At 24.1% G+C, this 24,207-nt stretch overlaps 1 protein-coding gene across 1 annotated transcript in view; it reads right to left on the bottom strand.

Moving 5' to 3' along the window:
• Positions 1–4,888: 4,888 nt before the first annotated feature.
• Positions 4,889–24,207, bottom strand: part of LOC129612601 (putative uncharacterized protein DDB_G0282133) — a 207,478-nt gene continuing 188,159 nt past the window's right edge. The window contains exons 9-10 of the mRNA XM_055526290.1: positions 6,547–6,725; positions 4,889–6,378 (exon numbers count right to left, since the gene is read on the bottom strand). Coding sequence (XP_055382265.1) covers positions 6,007–6,378; positions 6,547–6,725 — 551 coding nt within the window. The 3' untranslated portion in view covers positions 4,889–6,006. The remainder of the gene's footprint in view (positions 6,379–6,546; positions 6,726–24,207) is intronic.

The following is a 24,207-nucleotide window of genomic DNA, read 5'->3' on the forward strand; positions in this document are numbered from 1 at the left end:
ATAAAAATTTCAGTATTGAAAACAAAATCATAAATAATTAATTTTTTAATAAATTAACAGAACAAATTTAACAAAATTAACGCAAATTTCTCATTTCAAATACTTATCAAAATATTTAAGTAATTATTTAATACTTTACAAAAAAAAATATTATTTCGACAAATTATAATTATTACTAAATTAAATTTGTATTAAAATTATATAATATTTATTATTATTGTTTTTATAGTAGATTTAAAAACAATATTCTTTAAAATTACAATTTTCTTTTCGAATTTTTCGAACACTACGAATAACTCATAATTTTTAATTTTATATTCATCATTTTTATTTTGTTTAATTATAATTTTGTAATATAATATAATATAATTGTTATAATATATTATTTTTAATTTGAAGGTTGTATTTGTATTTTCTGTTTGTGTTTTATTTTTTATACTTTTATTATTTAAATATTTTTTATTTTAGTACATTATTTGTAATATTTAAGGAAAGATTAAAAGTTTTAGTAAATCAATATCGCCAATATTTTATGCATATGTAATTTACTGAAGAATTTTTTTCGGTATGGATTAAATTGAAACGAAAACATTTCAAAGTTATGGGCATTAATTTTAATTTTAATACCAAAATGCAAAAATCTAATGTGATCATAGCATATAACCGACCGCCAGTTAGTTTCAATACCAATCAGAACTCAAATATTAAATTTCAAGCAATTCTATCAATAAAATCGATAGATAGTTCTGTAGTTAAGTCAAATATTAAATTTAATGGAAATTTGTTAACCATTAAACATTTTTATACGGAAAAATATAAAATGAAGCCACAAGAAAGGTCTTCTTACCGAGGTCTAATATATCCCAAAAATTGACTAATTTGTGATATAGCCAAAATAAATTCACATATTAAATTTCATCAAAACCAGTTCAGCGCCGAATTCGAGATATAAGGGTGCAGAACCCACAGACTGGCAGGCAAACCGACAGACTGGCAGACTAACAGATCGACAAACCGACATTTCTCTAAAAATAGTTTATTTACGCTTCCCTACCATGGAGACGTGCACTTTCATCGAAAAATCGATATACAAAGTTTGGTGCCATCACATGACCTCCTTTATTGTATGCGGTCGGTTAAAAGGTTATGGATTCGAAAGTGCTTGCAATATATTTTTTTCGTTAAAACTTTTAAATTGAACTTACTAATTAATTTTTTATAAAATGAAGATTTTTGTAGGTGCCATCCATATAAAACTGTTAATCAATCCTAAAAAAAAAATTTTGTTTTGTCAGAAGTTTAATATTTTTCTTCATTTCTTCTTGTTTAATTTTAATTTATTTTTAATTATGATTTTCAATTTAAATTGTTTTTCTTTTTCTTTAATTAAATTTTGTTAATATTATAGTTTTTATTTTTGTCTTATAATCCTAAATTTTACAAATAGTTTTATTTGTTTTATAATATTATATATATGTGTATATATAATTTTTATGTATGTATATATTATATATATTTATGTACTATATTATATATATAAATTTAAATTCATATAAAAATTATTATCCCTTCGGGTTCATAACGTTCTTAAATATAATTATATTTGCTAATTAAATTAATACATGTATATTATGTGTATGTCTGTATGTATATATATGTATACTTAAAAATACATTTTTCTTGTAATTTTCCCTTTTTTCTTTTTGTTATTTTTTTTTTTTGTTTTTAATAATTGTAATACATAAATTTTTAATATATACATATGTATATAATAGTTATTTTATTAATTTTATTTTAGTTTCTTTGTTTCTAAAAATTTTTATGCCAAATTTAAGTTTCCCATTTATTTAATTTTTTTTATTTAATTTTTAAAAACAAAATTTTTAATTTTTTTTATTCATATACATACTTAATATTTATATGTATAATTAATATAAATAGCAATAATATTTATTATTATTATATATGTATATACAATTTTTTACACAAAATATTTATGAAATCTTCAATTTGTTTGCGATAAAAAAAAAGGAAATACATAAAATTAAAAAATTTGGCCCGTAATTAGCTTACATTTACTCCATATGTAACATTATTGTATACGTATTATGTAATTTAGTACAATTATTTAAAATATAAACTGTTATACTGTTATACTTTTATATTGTATACTGTTATACAAAATTTATTTTGTATTATATAGTATTTTTTCTTTCATATATAAAATAAATTGTATTATTTTATGTATTTTATTAGTTTAGCTCTTTGTTGTCTTTGTTTTTATACCCTGCACTTCGTGAAGGGTATATTAACTTTGGTATGGAGTTTGTAACTACTTGAAGGAGTCATCTGCGGTATGGACATATATATATATTCTTGCTCAGCGTAAAATTCTGAGTCGATTTAGACATGTCCGTCCGTCCGTCCGTCCGTCCGTCCGTCCGTCCGTCCGTCCGTCCGTCCGTCCGTCCGTCCGTCCGATCGCACGATAACTCAAAAACGAATAATGCAATCGACACCAAACTTTCACAAGTTTTTTCTTTTGTGCCAAGGACGAACCCTATTGTTATTGGATTAAGTCGGACAACGGGTTCGGGTAGCTGCCATACAACTCCAAGAGTTTATTTTAAATATTTCAAAAACTAATAAAGCTATAAATATAAAATTTTGTATAAATGTGTCCAATTATATTCTACACATGCTCTAAAAATTATAATGGGATAGCTGCACCGGTTCGGGTGGCTGCCATACAACTCCAACAGCAAATTTTTTATATTCGCCAAAATAATAAAGTCAGATTCATGAAACTTGGCAGTCATGTGTCCAATTATGGGTCAGACATATTTCTGAAGTTGTGGTTGAATTGCTTAACAGGTTCGAGTAGATCCCATACAAGTCTAAAAGCTTATTCTTAATATTTGGAAAAATAATAAAGTCAGATTCATGAAACTTGGCAGTTGTTTGTCCGATTATAGATCAGATATATTTGTGAAGTTTTGATGGAATTGCTTGATAGGTTTAGGTACTTACCATGCAACTCCAAAAGCTAATTTTAAATATTTTGAAAAATTATAAGGTCAGATTGATGAAACTTGGCAGTCGGATGTCCAATCATAGGTCAGACATGTCCGTGAAGTTTCTATAGAATGATCTCACAGGTTCGAGTAATTGCTACACAATAACGAAAGGTGCAGGGTATAATTCAATCGGTTTATACCGACTGAAACGTTTTTACTTGTTTTTTATTTTAAATGTTCATTTTATAAAATTTGTTTATAATTTTTTAATAATTAATTTTTTTTAAATTATTTTATGTTGTTTTGTAATTTAATACATTTTTCATTATTTTTGGGTTTTATTACATAAGAATTTATATTTTTCTTTTCTCTTTTTTTTTATTCCTCAATTTTTCAAACAAAAATTCTTAAAACTACTATATGTAATCAATATGTAATAATTTAATTATAATAATTTATAATTTATAAATATATTTTATAACAAATAAATATAACTGTAATATTTTTTCTTTTTTTACAAAATTATTATTAATTTTTTTGTTTTTTTTTTTTTTTTTTTTAATTTAATTTCCTTTTTGTATAATTTTATATTTAATAATAAATTTATTATAAAATAAAAATTTTTAAATGTTTGTTTTCCAAAACTAATTATGAAGAAATTGAGAGAAAAACTTTTTTGTATTTTAAATATGAAGAGCTTATAATTGTTTTAACATTTGGGAACATTTTGAAATCTTCTATTTTTTCAAAAAAAAAAAAAAAAACAGATTAAAAGAATTTCTGGGCTCAGACAGACATGCAATTTTTGGTTTTGCAACTGTTTGATTGCTTACTTGAAACTCTTTAGGTTTATATTTAAGCGGGCACACATGCAACTAAGTAATCAAGCATTTTGCAATTTTTAGTTATTGAAACATGGTTTAGATGCTTAGATGTACGCGCAACGATTTTAAAATCAAGCAGTAATTGCAAAACTAAAAATTGCATGTCTGCCTGTGCCTAAATTTTTATTTGGTAAAATTAACAATCCCAACGCTGAAAATATTTTCGAATATATTTTTTGATTAAAAATAAAAACGAGACTGTTTCCATCACAAGTCTAATAAATTTTAATGTTTTGTCGAATCTGCATTTGCTCATTCATCATTAAACAGCTTTGTAACAGACCCTAACTAAAAATTTAATTTATTCAATTAAATTATTCAATTTTAATATATTTTCTATAGCATTAGTGCAAAATTTTATTAACTTACAAAAAATTATTTCTTTGGCACTCTATTTCTCTATTAGTTCTTAATTAAATACCATAAACTCTCTCATATATTTAAGAATATCAAAAAAATTATTCTAACAGATTCAATTATTGTAGTTTGGAAAATTTATTTTATTCTCTTAATAAACTTGTAATTTTTAATGATAATAATAATATTACGTAATCATAATTAATAATTTTTTTTTTCTTTTTTTATTTAAATTTATTTTTAATTACATAAAATTTCTGGGTATAAAAAATAAATATTCTTTTATTATCTTTTTGATTCATTTCTCTTGTTTTTTATTTTTTCTTTTTGACTTTTATAGTTAACTACTCAAGTAACGGGAAATAAGGTAGTGTGGAAAATTAGTTGAAAAAATTCAAAATAAAAAATTTGTAGTATTTTTATAATAAAAATAGTGTGGAGATAAGAATTATTACTTTAATTTTTACTGTTTCTAATTTCATTATTATTAAAGTTTTATTAAATATAAAAAGGGATTACGAATAAGGTTCTAAATTAGAAAGAATTATAAAATGTAAATTGAATGCTTCAAAGTTTTGTTGTTATACTTTAAGATCAGTTCATAAAATATTATTAAGAAGAATTACCTATAACATAAGACGATCTGAAAAATTTATATAAAAGTTGGACTTTGTTAAGATGATCAAGACGATGATTAAGACCAAAAAATGTAGACTCAATCGATAGTTAAAGTTGTTTGTGATCAAACAAGTCAGATAATAAATTTTATTTTAATAATAAAAAACAAATGAAATTTTTAATTCTTTTAATAGCAAGTTATTTAGAATAATCGAAGTATTGAAGTGATATACAGCAAGATGAGGAACAAAGCAATGTTATGTACTTCCTGTTAATTTATTGCCCACAGTGATTAAATTTGTAAGTAATATAGCTTCAAATAGAGTACCCACCTTAGACCACATGCGAACTTATTCCTCGTGAATATTACTTAATTCTGCTATTTTAAAAATTTATTATTCAATAGAGCGCACACAAAACATTCATGGCATCTATTGACTAAGTATTAAGTTGTTCAAAAACATGAAGATAATTTTCATTGCCGGAGGATTTGTTGAATATAATTTGGAACATTTATGTGAACAAAACCTTATTTTGGAAATAAATTATTAAAACTTTGCGAGCACTTTCGAGATAAGTTTCTAATAGAACTATAGGGTTATTTGAATAATTTTTAAATAATACTTGTTTGTTATTTGTTAAAGCCATGAAAATGTTAATAGTAACACTTACACGAACATAATTAAACACAAGTCCAATTTTTATAAATTTGTTCTTAGAATCTTAAATTATTTAATTATTTTGAAATCAAAAATTCCTAATAATCATTATTCGTCTTACGTAATTTTTGCAACAACATTTTTAGAGCGCAATATTTTTCTATAAAGTTTAAAATTCTTTCTAATTTTAAGAATTTTTCTTTACACAGAAAATTCAAAGCATATAATTTTTTTTTTACATTATTTAATTAGGCTTTTTTTCACTGACTCATTTTTATTTTTGTATTAAATTATTTTTTCTCTAATTTGTTTTTTTTTTATTAATTAGTAGCATAGTTAAATTTTTGTTTTTGTGTGTTTGTTTTTGTTTTTTTTGTATGTTTTGTTTTCTATTAATACAATAATTATAAATAGTTAATTTAATAGTATATAAGTGGTTGTATATAATAATATATAATATATAAATAGTTTCTACAGAAAAACATCCATTGAAATACATAATAATATTATACATAGTTGAAGGATTAATTTAAATATAGAAGTTAAATTTATTCTAAAATTATTGCGATGTAGGCTATTTAAGCTATCGAACATCGTCGAAACCAAATTATTTGATGAACTACCGAATACAGGGAAATGAATTTCTTCGGGTTCACTTAATTCTTCTTCTTCATCGTCAATTGCATTTGACATCTGACGATAACGTAATGTAAAGTTAACTTTAAAAATAGCTTCAGCAACACCACCAGGAGATGATACAATAAAATAGAAAGTACGTTTAACTTTTTCATGCATAGCAATATAAGTAAGACGAGCTTCTTTACAGAATGGTGTTGGTAGATCCTAAATTTAAAAGAAAAATTTAGTGTTTTTAATGGTTTGCAGTTAGTTTAAATAAAATAACATTTTTGATGACGACGGCAAATTATTTTGAATTTCTCATATAACTATGATTTATTTTTTGAAACAATTTTTAAATTTTCATATGAATTGTATTTTATTTCAACTTACCGTTACACCATAAGCTAATACAGACTGTCCATATTGATTTCCAGGTGTATAAACACGATCATCATGTAACCAACGTGCAGCATGAGCTGGAGGATTTGCACAAAATTCAACTGATAAATGTAATGGTGAACCAGGATATGCAATTGGATTTGCATCTCTTGCAACAACTGTTGGATGACCTGTAAATATAAAGCAAATAAAAATTTAAATTATTTTATTCTTTAAATAATCTTATTCTTAATATTATTTTAGTATTTATTTAAATAAAAATTTTAATTAAATATGGCATTTGATTAAACGATGACAAGCTCTGTGGCTATTTAACAGAATATCTCCATATTTCATTTTATATTTATGTAAGAGCAAATGCAATAAAAATTGCCCCTTTAAAACACTTCAGGCACGATTATATATGTCTAACAGTTAATACAATTTAGTTTATTTTTAAACAATTCTGGTCGATATGAACGCATCCGAGCTACAGCCGAAAAATTACATTAATTTTCTCTATATCCAAACAATTTAATGAAAAAAACCTTCATTTAATGTTTATAAAATTGATTTTGTTTGATAGCATATTAACGCGAAAAGCTATGGAATGAACTAAAATGTGTAATTATTGCAACTATTTGTCCCCTAACACGATTTCCGAACACGATTCAATTTTTTTTTTCATTTATAAAACTAGAATTTGTTAGTCGGGAATTTTCTTTTATATAGTCGCAAATTTGTTAAATAATATTACGTTCTTTGTTCTATGGAATTATAACAAGATACAGAAAAAAAAAACGAACGCATCACCTTTTTATGTATACATTAATTTTATGAAAATTAAGTACTTTTACTACATCTCTTCATTATAAATTTTCACAATTTACAATAATATTATTATATATAACATTTATACATATATAAGTATTATAAACATAGTTGCATATTTATATGAATTACGTGTATAACACCTTTGCATTTTCAAATAGTATGTACATATATAATGCAAGGAAGTGAAGATAGTGTGTTTTCAGCAAATACGTGATTTGTATACTAAATTAAAAAAAATATTCTTTTACCATTTTCTCAACTTATATAATATATACTTCATTATTTAAAATTCTAAGACTCCTTTATTCCATATTTACATTGTTTTAAGGATTCTTCTTCATTATTATTTTATGGGTACTCGTATCTATGTGAATATATTCAAGAATATGAACACCTATAGATTATAAAATGAAAATATATGAATAAATGAAAGTGTATGGTACAATAATGATGGAGAAGGGAAGAAATGAAAATGAAATTCTATTTTGTATCCTGATTTCTTACTTATAAAATTTTTTCTTTTTTTTTGAGTATTAGGAAACAATATTGTTATAAAAGATGCAATTTTAGTTTTATGCACGAAAAAATTATTCAAAATAAATTGTATGCACAAAAGTGTTCTTATATAAAGTGCATGGATTTTTTTTTTAAAGTAAAGTGGATTTTTACATTACATTATAAAAGATTAAAGTTGGAATAAAAAAATATACAAAAGTTTTTGTCCATTACTAACAATTTGCGTTAAAAAGAGAGCATACAATGAATATATATGTATGTAGAATGGGTACATAAAAAAATTATCATAATACAATGTTTATTGCATCTTATATGCACCTTCAAATGGCAAATACTTGTAAGTAATTACAACTTACTAGTTAAGTTCGTTGTTGTTAAACTTGTTAGATGTTTTTAATTTTTATTCTGTAACTTGACCTATTTATTATTTTTCTTTAGCACACGGACGTAGATATGTATATGTATAGAGGATATATAACATGTAATTTCTATTGCGATGAACATTTTATCTTCTTTTTACCACTTTCCCAAAAAAATTTTGAAAAAAAGTGCTTATTAGTTTCACTCTATCCGTCCGCCCGTCCGTCCGACAGTTCTTTACAAAACTTCTACACCCTTGAAGATAGAAAGCTGAAATTTTGTACGTACATAGATCTTTACTAGAAACTTATTTCCAAAGAACAAATTTTTACCTATCTCCCCCCCCTCTAGAAGTTATACCCCCTAAAACCCTAGAAATGGCCTTTTTGAACAATTTGTTGCAATGAAATCATAAGCATTTTTGAAATTTTGCAAACGCATAAGGGCAGCGGCTTGCTTCCCCTAGCGCGGTAAACTATAGTTAAACTTTAGAAAAACAAAATGGCCGTTCAAATTTACCGTTATCTAAAGTCTTTTTTTTTTACAAATTTTTGATTTCGTTTTCTTCTAGACCCCAGCCTGTAGAAGCTTGAAATTTTAGGAGCTTTTAGACATTAACAAATAGTTTATTTCGTTGGAAGAAAATTTTTTTCCATCTCCACCCACTCTCAAGTTGTCGTCTCTTGAAATTTGTAAAATTTGAATTTTTGACACCTTATATTTCCGAAACCGTAAGCTTTTTCAAATTTCTATAAACACAAAAAGCTAACAGTAAATTCCATGACATTAAAAAATATAATTATTTTTCTTAACTCACACAATTAACCCTTAAAATCGAGCATTATGTTAACCCCTCTTCATATTAATTTTTGCTTTATTTCAAAGACTGCATGTATGCATCATCCGAAATATATGCAATCCTAGAAATAGCTTTGTATATCAATAGGTATACATATTGTAGGTATACATAGACTGTATTTAAAAGCAGAATTTTCACTTGTTGAAGGGAAAAGTGCTACAATACAAACCATTGGTTTGACCCAACTTTATTTAAGAAATAATTTTTAATAGTAATTTAATGTAGTTTAATGTTGTATTTTAAATTGTATGTTTCAGAACACAACCGCAATTATTCATTTCAATCATAAGGAAATTTATAAGTTTTTGGTGCTCACCTATACTTTTTTTTTTAGGTGGAATTTGAATTGCATTGTAATTTTTAGATAATCACATACTTTTGATGCCAATTTTCAATTCTAACTCGCACAGTAACACAAATTTAGATCATGATTGTATTAAAATTTTAAATTTTTTCTCTATTGTTAAAAATGCAATATTGATTTTGTAAGTATTCAAGGTAGCTTCATTATATTGCAACCACGTCATATTCATACTGTCCCTAAATATTGTCTCTAAACAAATATTTCGAGTGATTTTTCAGTTTCAAAAATTAATTGTAGTTCTAATAAAATGCATTCTAATCACATCGTTTATTATATTTTATTTTTTAAGTACAACATTATCATAAAAGCAACTCCTATATTATAAAAGCTACTGTTGAAGTAAAAATCAAATGAATATTATATTTTTACATTAATATTAGCGCATTATTGCATTATATTAGTACAACTGTACTTATTTACGTTCCTATATTATATTTACGTGTTTTCATTTTAATAAGCAAGTAATTATGTAATTCGTTCTTTCAACAAATTATTTAAGATTATATACCCTGAATGATTGAGGGCGAATGTACGAGTATTCCCGCACATATTATATATATATAAGTCTCTTAATATATAGATTTATTTACATATAATATGTATGTATGTGAAGAAAACCTCCATTATAAATAAATTCTTTTCAGGATAATCAAGTATTACAATAACAAAAAAAAAGTGTATTGTATATGCAATATAGATAATAATTTCAGCCTTGATTTCGTGATATCTCTCTTTATATTCATGGATATACATATAATTTTACAATATTGTATGTAGCACACACATGTGCATATGTAGGTATTATTTACATTTATGAGATTCTCATTTTTATTTTCATTTTTTTCATTTTTCTTATTTTGTTTCCTTCATATTGGACTTATACTATATCTATTAAATTTTATATTATATATAAGAATATTCCCTTAGGATATATTTTTAAATATGAAGAGGAAATAAAAATTATTTGACTTTCTTTTTGATAATTTTTTTCTCGTTCGCCTGCTTCCTATATAAAAATACTTTCAATTTATATTATTTGACGCTTTATTTTTAAGGAGATTCTTTCAGTTAGAACAAAACTTAAAACAAAAATAATAATAATTATAAGAAAAAAACAAAAAAATCAGGAGAAAAATAAAAAAAAAATCAGGAGCTAACTGCCACCACCTTTATCATTATTCCTCTAGATTTTTATATACCTTTGAAGAAATAAATACAAAAAAAAAGCATAAAAACAACAAAAAGAGACCACATAACACGCTGTCAATATAAATAAATAGATAAAGTAAATTTTTTATCCTTATAACCAAATCTACACCCAAAAATATTCTAGCCTCCAAAATTATATACACAAATTTACGCATATACATATACGAGTATTTACGTTAACAAAAATAGCTTCACATAGGTATGACGTTTTTTTTTTTGTTAAAAATTTGTTATCATGAAAATTAAAACAGTAATAAGAAAAATAATATGAAAAAAAAAAGATCTCCCCTAAAAGTATATAAAATCTAAATTTTTCTTTTTTGCTGCCTTTTATTTTTCATTTTAATTTCTTTCCATTTTGCTTTACTTATATGTTCCAATGTTCCGTCGTCCGCCATAATTGTGAAAATCTAATTATTCGTCTCATCAAATGAAAAGCTTCTTTTCATTTTCCCCAATGGGATTATTAGAACCAACACAAAAATAATAATAAAGCCAAAACAAAAATACAAAAACAAAAACAGAACAAAAAAATCAAAACATCAAAATAGTACAAACATCCTTTTCTGTATAACAATTTTTATCTTCCCTTTTTTTATTTTTGGCCTTTGTTTTAAATATTCTCTCTCAATACACGTAAAATCCGACTTTTCCGCATTAAAAAGCAAAAAAGAAAAAATAACAAACCCTTAGATAAAAAAAACCTATGTGTATAATGTGTTTGTAGATATGTGTACATTTGTTATATTATTTTTTATGTGGAAAAAATGGAAAAATAGAAAACGTTTAAAATTTGGTTCTATGTGTAATATTTTATGAATTTACATGAATACATAAATGAGTAGTTATATACATCGATAATGTTCTGCATATTTGTAATATTTTGGTAAAAAAAAATTTGTTTTTTTTTTTGGGTAAAATATTCGCCAAAAAATTCTTAATTACACATTTGCTGTTGTGCAAGAATGTCTGAATACATAAGTGCCGATTTATATTACAAATTCTAAATATATCTTTAAAGTCTAGTCTAGTTTCTTTTTTTTTTTTGAATAAATTTTGTAATTATAATATTGTTGAAGAAATTTTAAAACTATCTTCAGTGTTGCTTAATACGATTTTTAAATTGAGCCGTTTATACACGAAACGCCTGGGTTCTCATCCACTTTAAAAAAAAAAAACCTCGCAATGTACCTTATAGAAGCCATGTCAACCTAACCTTACCGAACTGTGAAACAAAAACAACATGGAGAGTCTACATTGCATGTGCATTCTCAAATGTAGTTAATGAGTAAAATATAAAATGGGGTATACGTTCTTATTACCGTTTTTTATAGCTTTATTAAAATGTGCTGAATTCTAAATAGAGAATTTATTAAATTATCATCTCTAATGTCGGAAAATAATATTTTTAAAAAATCTTCACGGGTTTATTAGTAGTACTTTTTGAATTAAAAATAATATCAAAATAATTTTCCATCGATAATGCAGTTCGTTTGTGGAATTAACAAAAAAAAAATTGCATACATTTAGGATAATCGATGATTAATTTTTTGAAAAATGGAAATTTAATTTTAAATTTTTGCATATTATTTTTGTGTTTAAGTTGGGAAATTATTGAAAATAATGAGAACAACACTGATTTAATTTGAATACTGTTAATATAAATGGCTGCTGAGAGAATCAAACAAAAATTGTATAAAATTAAATTTTTCTACACTTTTTCTATATTAAACAAAATAGAGTAGAGACTTAATAAATCAACTATATTAAAACTTAATCAAAAATTTTATTCCATACCTACATCCGTTTGTGATCTACCCATAATTTTGGAAAATTATAATTATAATGATGTAGGTATGTTTCTTTTAAAAAATAAACTTTTAAATTTTCAATACTATTATTTAAATTTCTCCAGCAGCACAAGGATTAACAATATTTATATTTTAAATTTTGTCGAAAGTTTCCCATTATCAAATGCCTATACCTCCTTTAAAATTCAAATGAAAATTAACAAAATAACATTGTTTAATAAAGAATTTAAAAAAGAAATAAAGAAAATAAACAAGTTGGTTTGAGATTGTGAGTTTTCTATGTACGACCTTAAAAATTCTTTTATATAAAAATGGGTATGAAACAAAATGTGTAGAAAATTAAATTAAGAATTTTTAATCCCCTTTAATTTTTGTTTATTCTGAATGTAATAATGCAAATTATTTTTAAATGTTTGATAATAGTTTAAAATAAACAATTTAATTTTCAAAATTTTGTATAATTTCGAAAATTATTTAGTAACCTGAATGTACTTCAAAATAATTAAATGACTTCATTATTAAGGGTTACTATAATTAGTAAACTTACTGTTTTTACCAGACCAATTAAATTGTGTGTGCTCTAACGTGAAAATATAAAGTAATGATCAATATAGAGCATTGCAAATAGATTTTGTATAAAAGAGAGAGCAATGATCATTTAATTCTGTTTACATCTAAGCAGATTGTAGTCTAGATGTAGAAAGAACGGGTTTATACTAGTTGGAGTCCAGAAGAAAATTTTGTTTATCAAATTATTCGCTCGTCAAAATATCCGCTGTTGAAAATATAAAATTAAAACTATTCACTGAATTCATTACCAAATCATTTTTTAAAAACGACAATTTTTCAGTCAAATTTCAATTAGAATTCAAATAAAATTATTTTCCTTTTAGGAAATTTTAAGTTAATGCTGTAAATTTCATAATTCAAATAGTTATTGTAAAAGCAATGCATTTATTCTCAAATTCAGATTAAGTTGCCTATGTTATCTACAATTTGTATAATCTAAAAGCAAACAAAAATACTCAAGTAATATTGATTTTCCACCAAAAAATATGATTTTTTATAGTGTTTTCAGTATTCTTTTTAATTTATGACTAAAAGATATCTACTTTGCAATCGTACTCATTAACTTATGATAATAAAAATAAGCTCGCGGTGTCACAAAATGAAAAACGAAATTAGATATACTTCAATTGAAAACGTTGCGGTTACCCATTTAAAATATTTATCCTTTATAATAATTATTGCTAAATCAAAAATTTGGTGACGAAAGGTTCCTAGATATGCTTTTATGTATATATACCTACATTTAAATTTATTCTTATTAGTATAAAAATTTACATACTATAATTTAATTATATTGAAAATCATTATGAAAGACATTAATTTCTACGATTATTTGAAGTACACGTACATAAATTCATTTCAGTATTTGAGTATTTTGTGTAATTGAGCTCTTTTATATTTTTCTTATAAAACTCATGTTAAAATTCAAATTTTAATTCTCTAACCAGAATTAGTTAGCAATATTAGTATATGAGTTTTATTTGTATTTATATAAAAAGTTCTGTAATTAGAACACTTAATTTGCACAAATTTTTTTTAATTAGTATGGCTTCAAGGAATAAATAATGTGCTACTATATCTAATGAATTTTAATATTTATATAAAACTCGTAAATATTCTGAATTTTAATTGCCCAAAATTAAACCTAACAAGAGTGCATATTAAGAGCATTGTGTAATTACCAATTATTACAATTAAACTAAAAATTATTATAAAAGTGTTTCAATAGTAAATGCCTGCCATTCCCATACTATAATTTTATAAAAAAACTGGTATGAAAAGCACATAACCCTTACGGTCGGCATTGTCTAGTTTAGCGAAAATGTTTCAAAAGATTATGAAAATGCCCTTCAAATACATTTTTCCATATTTAAGGAAATTTAGATAAGTTTTGACGTTACATAGCTGGAAAAATTTAAATTTGACTCTTGTTAGACTTTCGCTTTGTGCTACTCGAATTCCCTGAAAACTTCACCCGTTAGTCTCGGTAACAACCACAACTTAAAAATTAAATACTGAACTATAATTAATGGAATCAAGGGAACCCATCAACTAATTCAGTAGATATGGTAGAAATCGGTTCTAGTCTAATTTAAAAATAAACTCGTACACAAAATTTCATAAAAAGCGGTTTAGTCGAATTTAAGAAACACACGTACGCAAACAGACAGACAAACCAACAAACCGCTATTGCTTCAAAATTTGGTACTAGCACATAACCTTCCTTATTGTATGCAACGAAGTCGGTTAAAAAAACTTTACAAAATTTTATTAGAAAATTAAAAATAAAAAAAAAATTCATTTTTATTTCAATTACTCACTTTTCGTATACTTATTATTTATGTTCATTAAAAAATAATCGCGTATTAGAATTAAACATAATATGAATGTGTGTAGAGTTAAGGTGGGTTATATAGGGTTACAATAGCTACTAGTGTATTATTATAGTGAAAGGTAGAACAAAATGCACGTACATATATCTACATACATAATGTATGATACAATGTACATATAAATAGATATATAGAATATTTATATTTCGAAAAGAAATGAACCAAAACCAGTGGCCTGTCTGACAAAGTAATAATTTCAAAATAATTTATATTACATTTCCTTCCTACTATTATTATTGTTGTAGGTATTAAAAGAACTAATGTACTGATAGATACTAGATATAATATTATATTTCTATATGTTTCATACACGCATACATATGTGATACATACAAAATGTTTGATATAATAATAAAATATTGTATGATATTGTATATTATACGACACAAATAAAAATTGACTATTGGCCATTCATTTTGGTTCTTAGCACTCTTGGTTTATTTTAGCAAAATATGTTAGTATATTATGTAATCGTGTATGTATATACGTATCGTATGTATGTATCGTATATCTTATTCATAAATATATCCTTTACATATTTGTGTATATTTATACACTTCGTATGGTAGCAGAAATTAATAACATGGAGTTAGAAAGTTTAAAACAAATACACAAATAATCGACAATACTATATATGTATAGAAGAAGGTTGGGCAGGAAATTCAGACAGACCATCAGGTACCAATGGTTTGCAATTTATAAACTTTACAAAATTTTTAACCTTTTATTTTTTTTCTTCCTTTTTTTTCTCTCTTCCTTTTTTTGTTATATAAAAATTTCTCTTATGTTATATAATTATATTATTTTTGAAGTAAATAGTTTACTATTATAAAATGTTGGATTTATTAAAACTTTTTATTATGGTGTATGTTGTTGGAGGTAGTTCAATATTAGGAATGTACGTTATATAATATACGATATGTTTATTACATTATTATATTAAAATTTCAAACTCTTTATCATGCTTTACAATACTATGGCAGATTAGTAGATTTTATATTGCGTATAAAATATATAATATTATAAGCTACCTCGCACTGTTTGGGGTGTTCTATACTGCAATAAACACACAGGGAATTGATATTAAGTAATGAGTATGTGCATGCATATTTAAAATTATAAAATTCGGAGCTATTCATTCATGAGCTCACTATTATAATATAATAAAATAGAAAATTATAAGTAGAAATTTAAAATATTAATATTGATATTTATACAAAATTAAAAATTATATATAGGAAAAATTAATGACTTGCACATTAGAGTTAATATTATTGGCATTATTTGGTGCTACAATAAAATTGATTAGTTAAGAGAAAAAAATTGTGTAAAATTGAATCCAAAACGAGAATAAATAGATATCGAATTGATTAGGTCCACTCTTTGGAGAAATAAATGAGTAATTTGAAAATATCGTGATGATTACTAAAAGAACTTACACAATTTGTTCTTTTCAAAATAATTAGGTACCATCTTATTGAATAAATTCGCTAAAATTAAGCAATTTTATAATTATATTTAAAATTATACCCATACTCATACCATTTGAAGTAAATTTTTCCAAAAAAAGTTGATGACTTTTATTATAAAAGTTGTCTCCGTATTATGTATACGTACTTTTGCCGCGAAAAAATAAAATTATCCTTGGAGTTGCAGACAACTATCATTAGAATTCAATTATAATTATAACTAGCTTCGGAAATGAAAGCTATATTACCATATTCCTTTTTATGGGATTGCAATATAGATACTGTTTCTTATATAATATTTAAATACATATGGGTGTCAGTTAAAATATGAATTTTAGTTCAATTTACAGCCTATTATCAATAAATTTAAAATCAATATATTTATTTCGAATATATTAACGAAATTTTAAATTTTTGAATTAAAAAATGCCTCAAGATTTATGCATATTAATTGAAATTTTAAATGGTTTTGAGTATAGTTTGCAATTAAAACATTCCCAAATTATTACAAGACTTTTAGGAATATTTCTAAAGTTGACTAATTTTTTTGAAATTAGCTGAATTCGCATTCCGTTTGAGAAATTGTAATTGTAAAAATTAAATTGCATTGAATGCTTGCCGACTATAAGCTTTTTAAACAAAATTATCTAAAAAATTGTGATCAATAATTTTCTGAAACCTTTTTTTTTTCTATAATTTCGTACAATTTCATTATAAGACCAATATAAATTGCGGTGTAATCGATTAATTTTCTTTTTTTTTGTATTATAATAACATAAAAATTCTAGTCCAGACTATATTCAATTTATTTTCAATTATCTAAACTTTCATTTTATAACAGAATAAGACTCTATCTTTTATAATATAAAAATAGAATGTGTAAAAAGAAAACGCTAAAGTCAATACAATTTTAATGAATGACAAGCTTAACTTTTGTTTTATTCCCAAAAAAAATAATAGAAAAAAGAAAATCTAAAAGATCCCAATAATTCTAATAAAATCCATTTTAAAATGCATATAAAAATTGAAATCCAAAACGACATTTTATATTTTTAACTACATACACATATACACATATTTTTTTCATATTCCCCTTACTACATTATTTCAGCCATGTACAAGTGATAAGATTTTAACAAAAGAAATACGATAAAATGAAAAAAAAAAACAATAAAAAGAAGAAATCTTTTACGTTAATAAAATCTGTCTGGACCAATCTGGACAATCGTTGAATTAAATTTCATCATATATACTTGACTCTATAAAATTTTAAAAGAATAAATCCAATGGAAATTGAATTTGAAAATAAAACCTTCAACAAATTTATGGCAATGAAGGATCCTTTTTTATTTATTTTCGTTTAATGTTTTTCTTTTTTCGAAAAATCAATGTGTTTTTATATAAAAATCACCTACTACTTATTTGTCTTTTTCTTTTATATTGTGAAGATTTACTTAACAATTTTTGTGACATGACGTATATTTAGCAAAAACAAAAAATCACTCCAATATTTCGATTTGTTCTATTGGGACTTTGTGGTTTTTTTCTCATGCAATCATTTTGATTTTGAAAATGCTATACCCTACAGTTCCTAGCTGATAAAATTTTACACAAAAAGAAACATGAAGATTCATACTCATACGACAATTTCATATTATATGACTGGGTTTCTATGTCCTTTTTTTTTTTTTTTGCTGTATATTTGAAATGACCTTCTTCTATCTATTGTTATCATTATTTAAATTTTGGTTAGTCTATAAAGTAAGGATTTATTGTTTTCTATTATATATATTATATTATTAATAATTGATAGAAATGGTAATTTTAGGATTGCCTAACTAATGGATATTTACAAGAAAATAAAAACAATATTATAAAAGAATATGAGTGATGTATAAGACGAGAATTTCGAAAATTTTCTAATTTTACTGTATAGAAATTTCTGTTAGAAAAACAGAATTTTCAATACTAGTGAATTTGCGATAACCTTATTGAACATTGAACATATGACTTTTGATATAGCAAGGAAAAAGTGGTTCGCCCACAATTGATTTTTAGTAACTAAATAAGGGGTTTTTTTTCGATAACGAAATCTATATACCGATCAACTTGCAATCTATCTTAGATTCTATTCTGTTTAAGAGTTAAGTATTGTTTTATTTCTTTAGTCATATAGTTTAACATCAACTATAAACATCACTGTCATGTAGATCTTATAAATTGAAAAAAAAAAATTGGCAATAGCACATTGTTCTAACTTGAACAGCTTCGACACTGCTGAATTCGATTTTCTTTCACAGTCAACTTAATTAACCATCAACTGAAAATACACTTAAATATAGACTTGAAAATAGAATCTGGTTTTTAACAAATTTGAATACAAAATTTTATTTAAGTACAATTGGTAACTCAAACCTTCATAAGAAAATAATTTTATATACTATTTTAAATTATTCTCAATTTTCCTTTTAAATTTCAATTCAGTATATAGATTTACTATTAGACGGTACACGCATTATAATAGTCTGGATTTTCGAATAATTTAGATAAAAAAAAAAAAAATAAAATTTTATATAGATAATTTTTCTCATCTTTAACAATATTCCTATTATACGAAAAGGAAAGGAAAATGTCTGAAGGTCAAAATACAAAACATTTTTTTTTTTCAATAGAAAATTGAATAAATTGAATTTATTTTTAAATGACTGTATAAAGTGACAAAATATATTCACATGTCCAGACGAATTGTTGAATTCTAGTTAGATGTACGCCCATTGACGTATAAATGACGTATAGATTTCAAATAAAATATCATTACTCTCTCTCAAACAAACCAATACCAAAATTATAATTAAATTAAAAGTATTCTAGCAAAGAGATTAAGAGTTTAATTTTGAAGTGGGTGTTATAATGCTATGTTGACTGTAATTATTTAAAAAGAATATTTTAATTTTGATTCAATTTTAATTTTTTTATTGCTAACTTTGACTCTATATGCTCTATATAGTCTATACTTTGAAGAGCAAACGAATATAGTTAAATAATATTAAAAATATTATATTAAAAATGATTAATTCAATTCAATCCTTGAAATCTCCTTGAAAAATTAAAAATATATTTAAAAATAGAATTTAAAATATATATAATATACATAAATTATCCTTTAATGTCCTTGATTATACAAAAAAAAAATATTTATGTGCATAATATATTTTAATTTTTAATTTTTTTTTTTAAATCCTTGAGCTGTCCCACGTTTTTCATTTTTTCATATTAATTCCACCTATATGACATTAAATTAATCTCATTTTTTTTCTATGTCGCAAATATTTGCTTTTTATATAACACTTTTATTTACATTTCGATATTTTTTTTTTTTCTATAACCTTGAAAATATTATTTTGACTTTAAATTTGAATATCGTCTATCACACATGTAAATTCAATGAACATTTTAAAAATATTTTAAAATGTTTTGACATCATGTTGCATTTTGAAAGTAGTGCTCTTCTAATTCCTTCTGTCGTTCATCTCTGCTGATAACTTCACATTAAATAAGTGAAAGATATTTTATCATTTCCGTTGGCAAATTTTGATCAAAGAGCACATTTTTTTCCATACAAGGTTGACGTTAACATTTTGCTAGTGGCAATAGTCAAGATTTTTCACAAGTAGAGAATTAATTAAGTTTTTTCAAGCAAAAGTGACAGCTTTTGTTTAGACATTTAGTTTGAGAGAAAATTAAAAAAACAAATGCAGATTAATGTGCGGCACCAAGAATTTTAACTATTTTTTTTATTGTTACTGTAAAATCTGGCAATAGTAGCGTGCAGATTGTTTAAAGTATGGTTTCGATAGTTTTGTTATTCTTGTATTGAATTTTATTTACCTACGGATTAAGAGTTTCATACAATTTACGGGATATGTGTTTTAAATTACAATTGGAATTTAAATTAAGCACTCAAAGTTACAACTAATTTTTGAGTTTATTCTTTGAGCTTCTTGAGATCTTCGTTTTTAAATTATTTGACTTAGTTTGTGAAGGAACAATGAGCGGTCTGAATTGAAAAATGGCTTTCATATGTCTTTGGCACTTTTGGCTAAAAATATTCAGCAAAATTTTTTTCAAATATTATCAATTTCTAATAAAGGAATTTGCTGGTAAACTTAAAACTGGTGGTGCCTTTATAAATAAAGATTTGCCATACGATGATTTATTTTTTTTTTTTAAATTCAGTTTTAGTTCAAGGTTGCATTGTTGAAAATTCGTTCGATGTTTGTTATTTAATCTCTTTTGGAATGTAGATATTTATTTTTCATATTTGAACATTTCTTTTGATTTCTTCAAAAACTTTTTGAACTTTTATCCTAAATAGAAAATTTCATTGAAATAATAAATTTGGGGAGAAAAATTTTTGTTGCAATTTTTATTAATTAAAATTTATTTTTCTTTGATTTAAATGCGCCCATTTACTTTTATACACTTTCCCATATTTTGTGTGTATAAAATTTTTATACCCATATAAAAAAAGTGTATATAAACAATTAGAAATGAAATTTTTCCGAAAGGACACCTCACCAAAAATTATTGTTTATGGTAAAAAAAAAATGACAAAACAAAACAAAAAAAAAATAATCATGGTTTTTCATAGAAAAAATTTTTTTTTATTTTGTTTTTAATTCCAGACGGCTTGCATTCTGTGGTTTGAACCCCAAGAGATTTTTCACTTACTCAATTATTTTTTGAAGGGCAAAGTTTTCATTTTAATTTTCTCTCATTCTTAATTTTTATTTGTTTTGCTTATAGCATTCTCATTTCGTTTTTATTGTTTCTATGTATTTAAATTTCTCTTCCTTTCAAAATTTTCGTCTCATATTTCGTCTCCACTCTCTTGATAACTCTTTTTATTGGAAAAAAAGTTTAAAATCCTTTATTTCATACATGCATAATATAGATGTATGCATGTATCTGTATATAAATTCTATGTATATTAAAATGAATCTTAATTGCTTAACAGTGTTTACAATGTTCATGATTTTATTTCAACATACTTTTAGGGAGTTTAAAATTAGTGTTGTTATTTTTGGTATTCTTTCTATTAATAATGTTGTAAGCTGTTTTTTAATTTTTTAAAAAAATTTTACATTTATACTTGTTTTTCATTTTGTTTAATTTGTTTGTTAAAAAATAGTTACAAACAATGTTAAAATCATAAAAAATGAAACTGCAGTGCGTTAATAGAATAACAAAATCCTATAGAGATGCCATAAGAGAGATTAAAATAAAAACAGCTTCAATTATTATTGGCAACTTTATACGAATACTCGTAAATTCTTCGTATTATCTTATAAATTTGAGGGAGTTTGGAAACGAAATTAAAAATTTTGTGTATAAATTTAATATTATTCTTATATTTGAATAATTCTCACAAACCAAACGAGGTAAGATTTAGAAACACTATTCCCGTGGTAAATAGGTGATCATCTTTCATATTGCAAATAAGCTTTATCGCATAATTACAGTGGCTCCCTTTCCTATTTCACATAGGTTAGAGTACTTCGTAAAAAAAATTACAAAAATATTTTAAAATCCTAGACTTCTTTGTTTTCTATATGACATGTAAGAGCAAAAGTAGCAGTACAACAACAAATTTTTTGACTTTCATTATAATCTATTTTAAATTATTGTTAACTCTTCTTCTTACAACAATAACAACGTGTTACAAACATACCTACAAAACAGAAAACGTGCGATTCTATTTTCATTGTTAAACAATGAAAATAAAACTGTACGCGATTTATAATTTAAGGATTATAAGAAGCAAAAAATGAAAGCAAAAAAATTACAAAATGGCAACAATATAAAAATGCGAAAACAATTGAAATTTTAAGCGGAAGGGAATTTATAAAAAAAGAATAATAATGAAATTTCATAAAGTTTAAAAATTATTGTACATTTTGTTTTTATTTTTTTTTTATTTTGTTTTTCTTATATACTAAAAGAAAATTAAAGGAAATGAATAATTGAAGGGGCGAAAACCTTATAAATATAAGAAAGTATAGGATTGAAAAGTACTTACAAATATAATTTAAAAGTACTTTTTTATTCAAGTATTTCCACTTAAAAAATACAAGTGGAATTCATATTTTCTTTTTATATAATATGGAATTAGAAGCAATTATATTATTTTTAAATTTTGCAATGCAATCAATTGATATTTTTATTAAAAATGTTCTCGTGATACTTAAAGGTTATTTCGTGCTGTTAATAACCAATTTTCAATATGAAAATAAATTAAATCAGTAATTTTTGTAGGGAAATTGGATGATTATTTCATTGTAAATGTAAGATAATAATTGATATATTAAAAAGGTTTTTACTAACAGGTATGTATTTTCTTTTATTCTCCTTAAATTTAAAGAAGGAATAAAGCAACAAGTGACTTATTAACCATCTTCTTCTTTTCCTCAAACAGAAATGTGATAGTAGAGAATATTCATGTGTTGTTTTATAAATTAAAATCAAAATATTTATAATAAAAGTATTCCTATAATACTGCAGTTCCACTAATTAGGTATTTCCAATTATTTTTATTGAGTGCATAAGGTCCAATTATTTTTATTGACTACATGTATAGGAAAGTTCGTGAGAAATTCTCAACTGGTCTTTGGTTCTCCTTACAATTTTCTTACAGCGATTCAATATGACACAATATTTGGAATATAAGGGAGTTAATACAAGAACTATAGAGATCATATAAAGGAAATAACATAGAATGTGCAAATTTTCCTGTTGATCTAAAAATAGAACAAGAACAAAATTCATATTAAATAGATTTTATCTACCATATTCATTCTAAGGAGCTCACCAAAAAAAAATTTTTTTTAACAAAATTGAAAAAATTTAATTCAATGTCTCTATACAATTTGAAAACCATACATTTTTGAAAAAGAATTGACACTAGTATATTGCAATACCGAAAATGAACTATATAACAATAATTTTCTAGAAAAAATATCAAAACTTTTCTGAAAAATTACAGAATAGAAATTAAAAGAGAAAAGAAATCAGAAAAAAATATAAAAGAAATTGATATTTATGGTAGCATGAAAATGTCCTTTTTAATTAAAATTTTTCCATTTTAACTCGATTATTTCAAAGTTATCGGAGCATATGATAATATCTACTAAATGGAAAAGTAACTATTATCTATAACTGCCTGTCTTTTTATTAAAATTTTCTAAATTACGTACAAAAGTTTCTATTATCTATTAAAAGTTTATAAATACCCATAATGATTTCAGAATATTCCGTAACACAATGATTGACATGAAGCGTATTTAGTGATAAATATGTATAATTAAAGGTGAGAAATTATTTTCAAATTTTATAAAAAAATATTGAAAATTTTTCTTCAAAATATTTTTTAATACTCTTACTGCCAGGTCAATCAAAAAAGTTTGACACATTACATTATTAAAATGGTTCCCGCTACCGTTACCAAATTTTTTCTAGTAAGTGATAAAAAAATATTTAAATACTATTTTAACTGGTGTCAGTAAAATACAATTCTAGCGTCAAAATCTTTTAATATAATGACCGTCAATCTCTGAAAATAATAAAAATATGTTCCAAGAGTGACTGACGAAGCAATTTTTCAATAGCTCAAAATGTGTCAGGTCAAAGTGTCTGCACATATTGTATAGTTTGTTTTTGTCAGACATTTTTGTCACCGTCAAAGACCTCTTCAAAACAGGCTTAAAAATGTCGTGGCATGGTGAGGGTGTTA

Source organism: Condylostylus longicornis, unplaced genomic scaffold (genome assembly GCF_029603195.1).
Source record: "Condylostylus longicornis isolate FDR11 unplaced genomic scaffold, ASM2960319v2 ptg000075l, whole genome shotgun sequence".
In the NCBI taxonomy this organism is placed as follows: Eukaryota; Metazoa; Arthropoda; class Insecta; order Diptera; family Dolichopodidae; genus Condylostylus; species Condylostylus longicornis.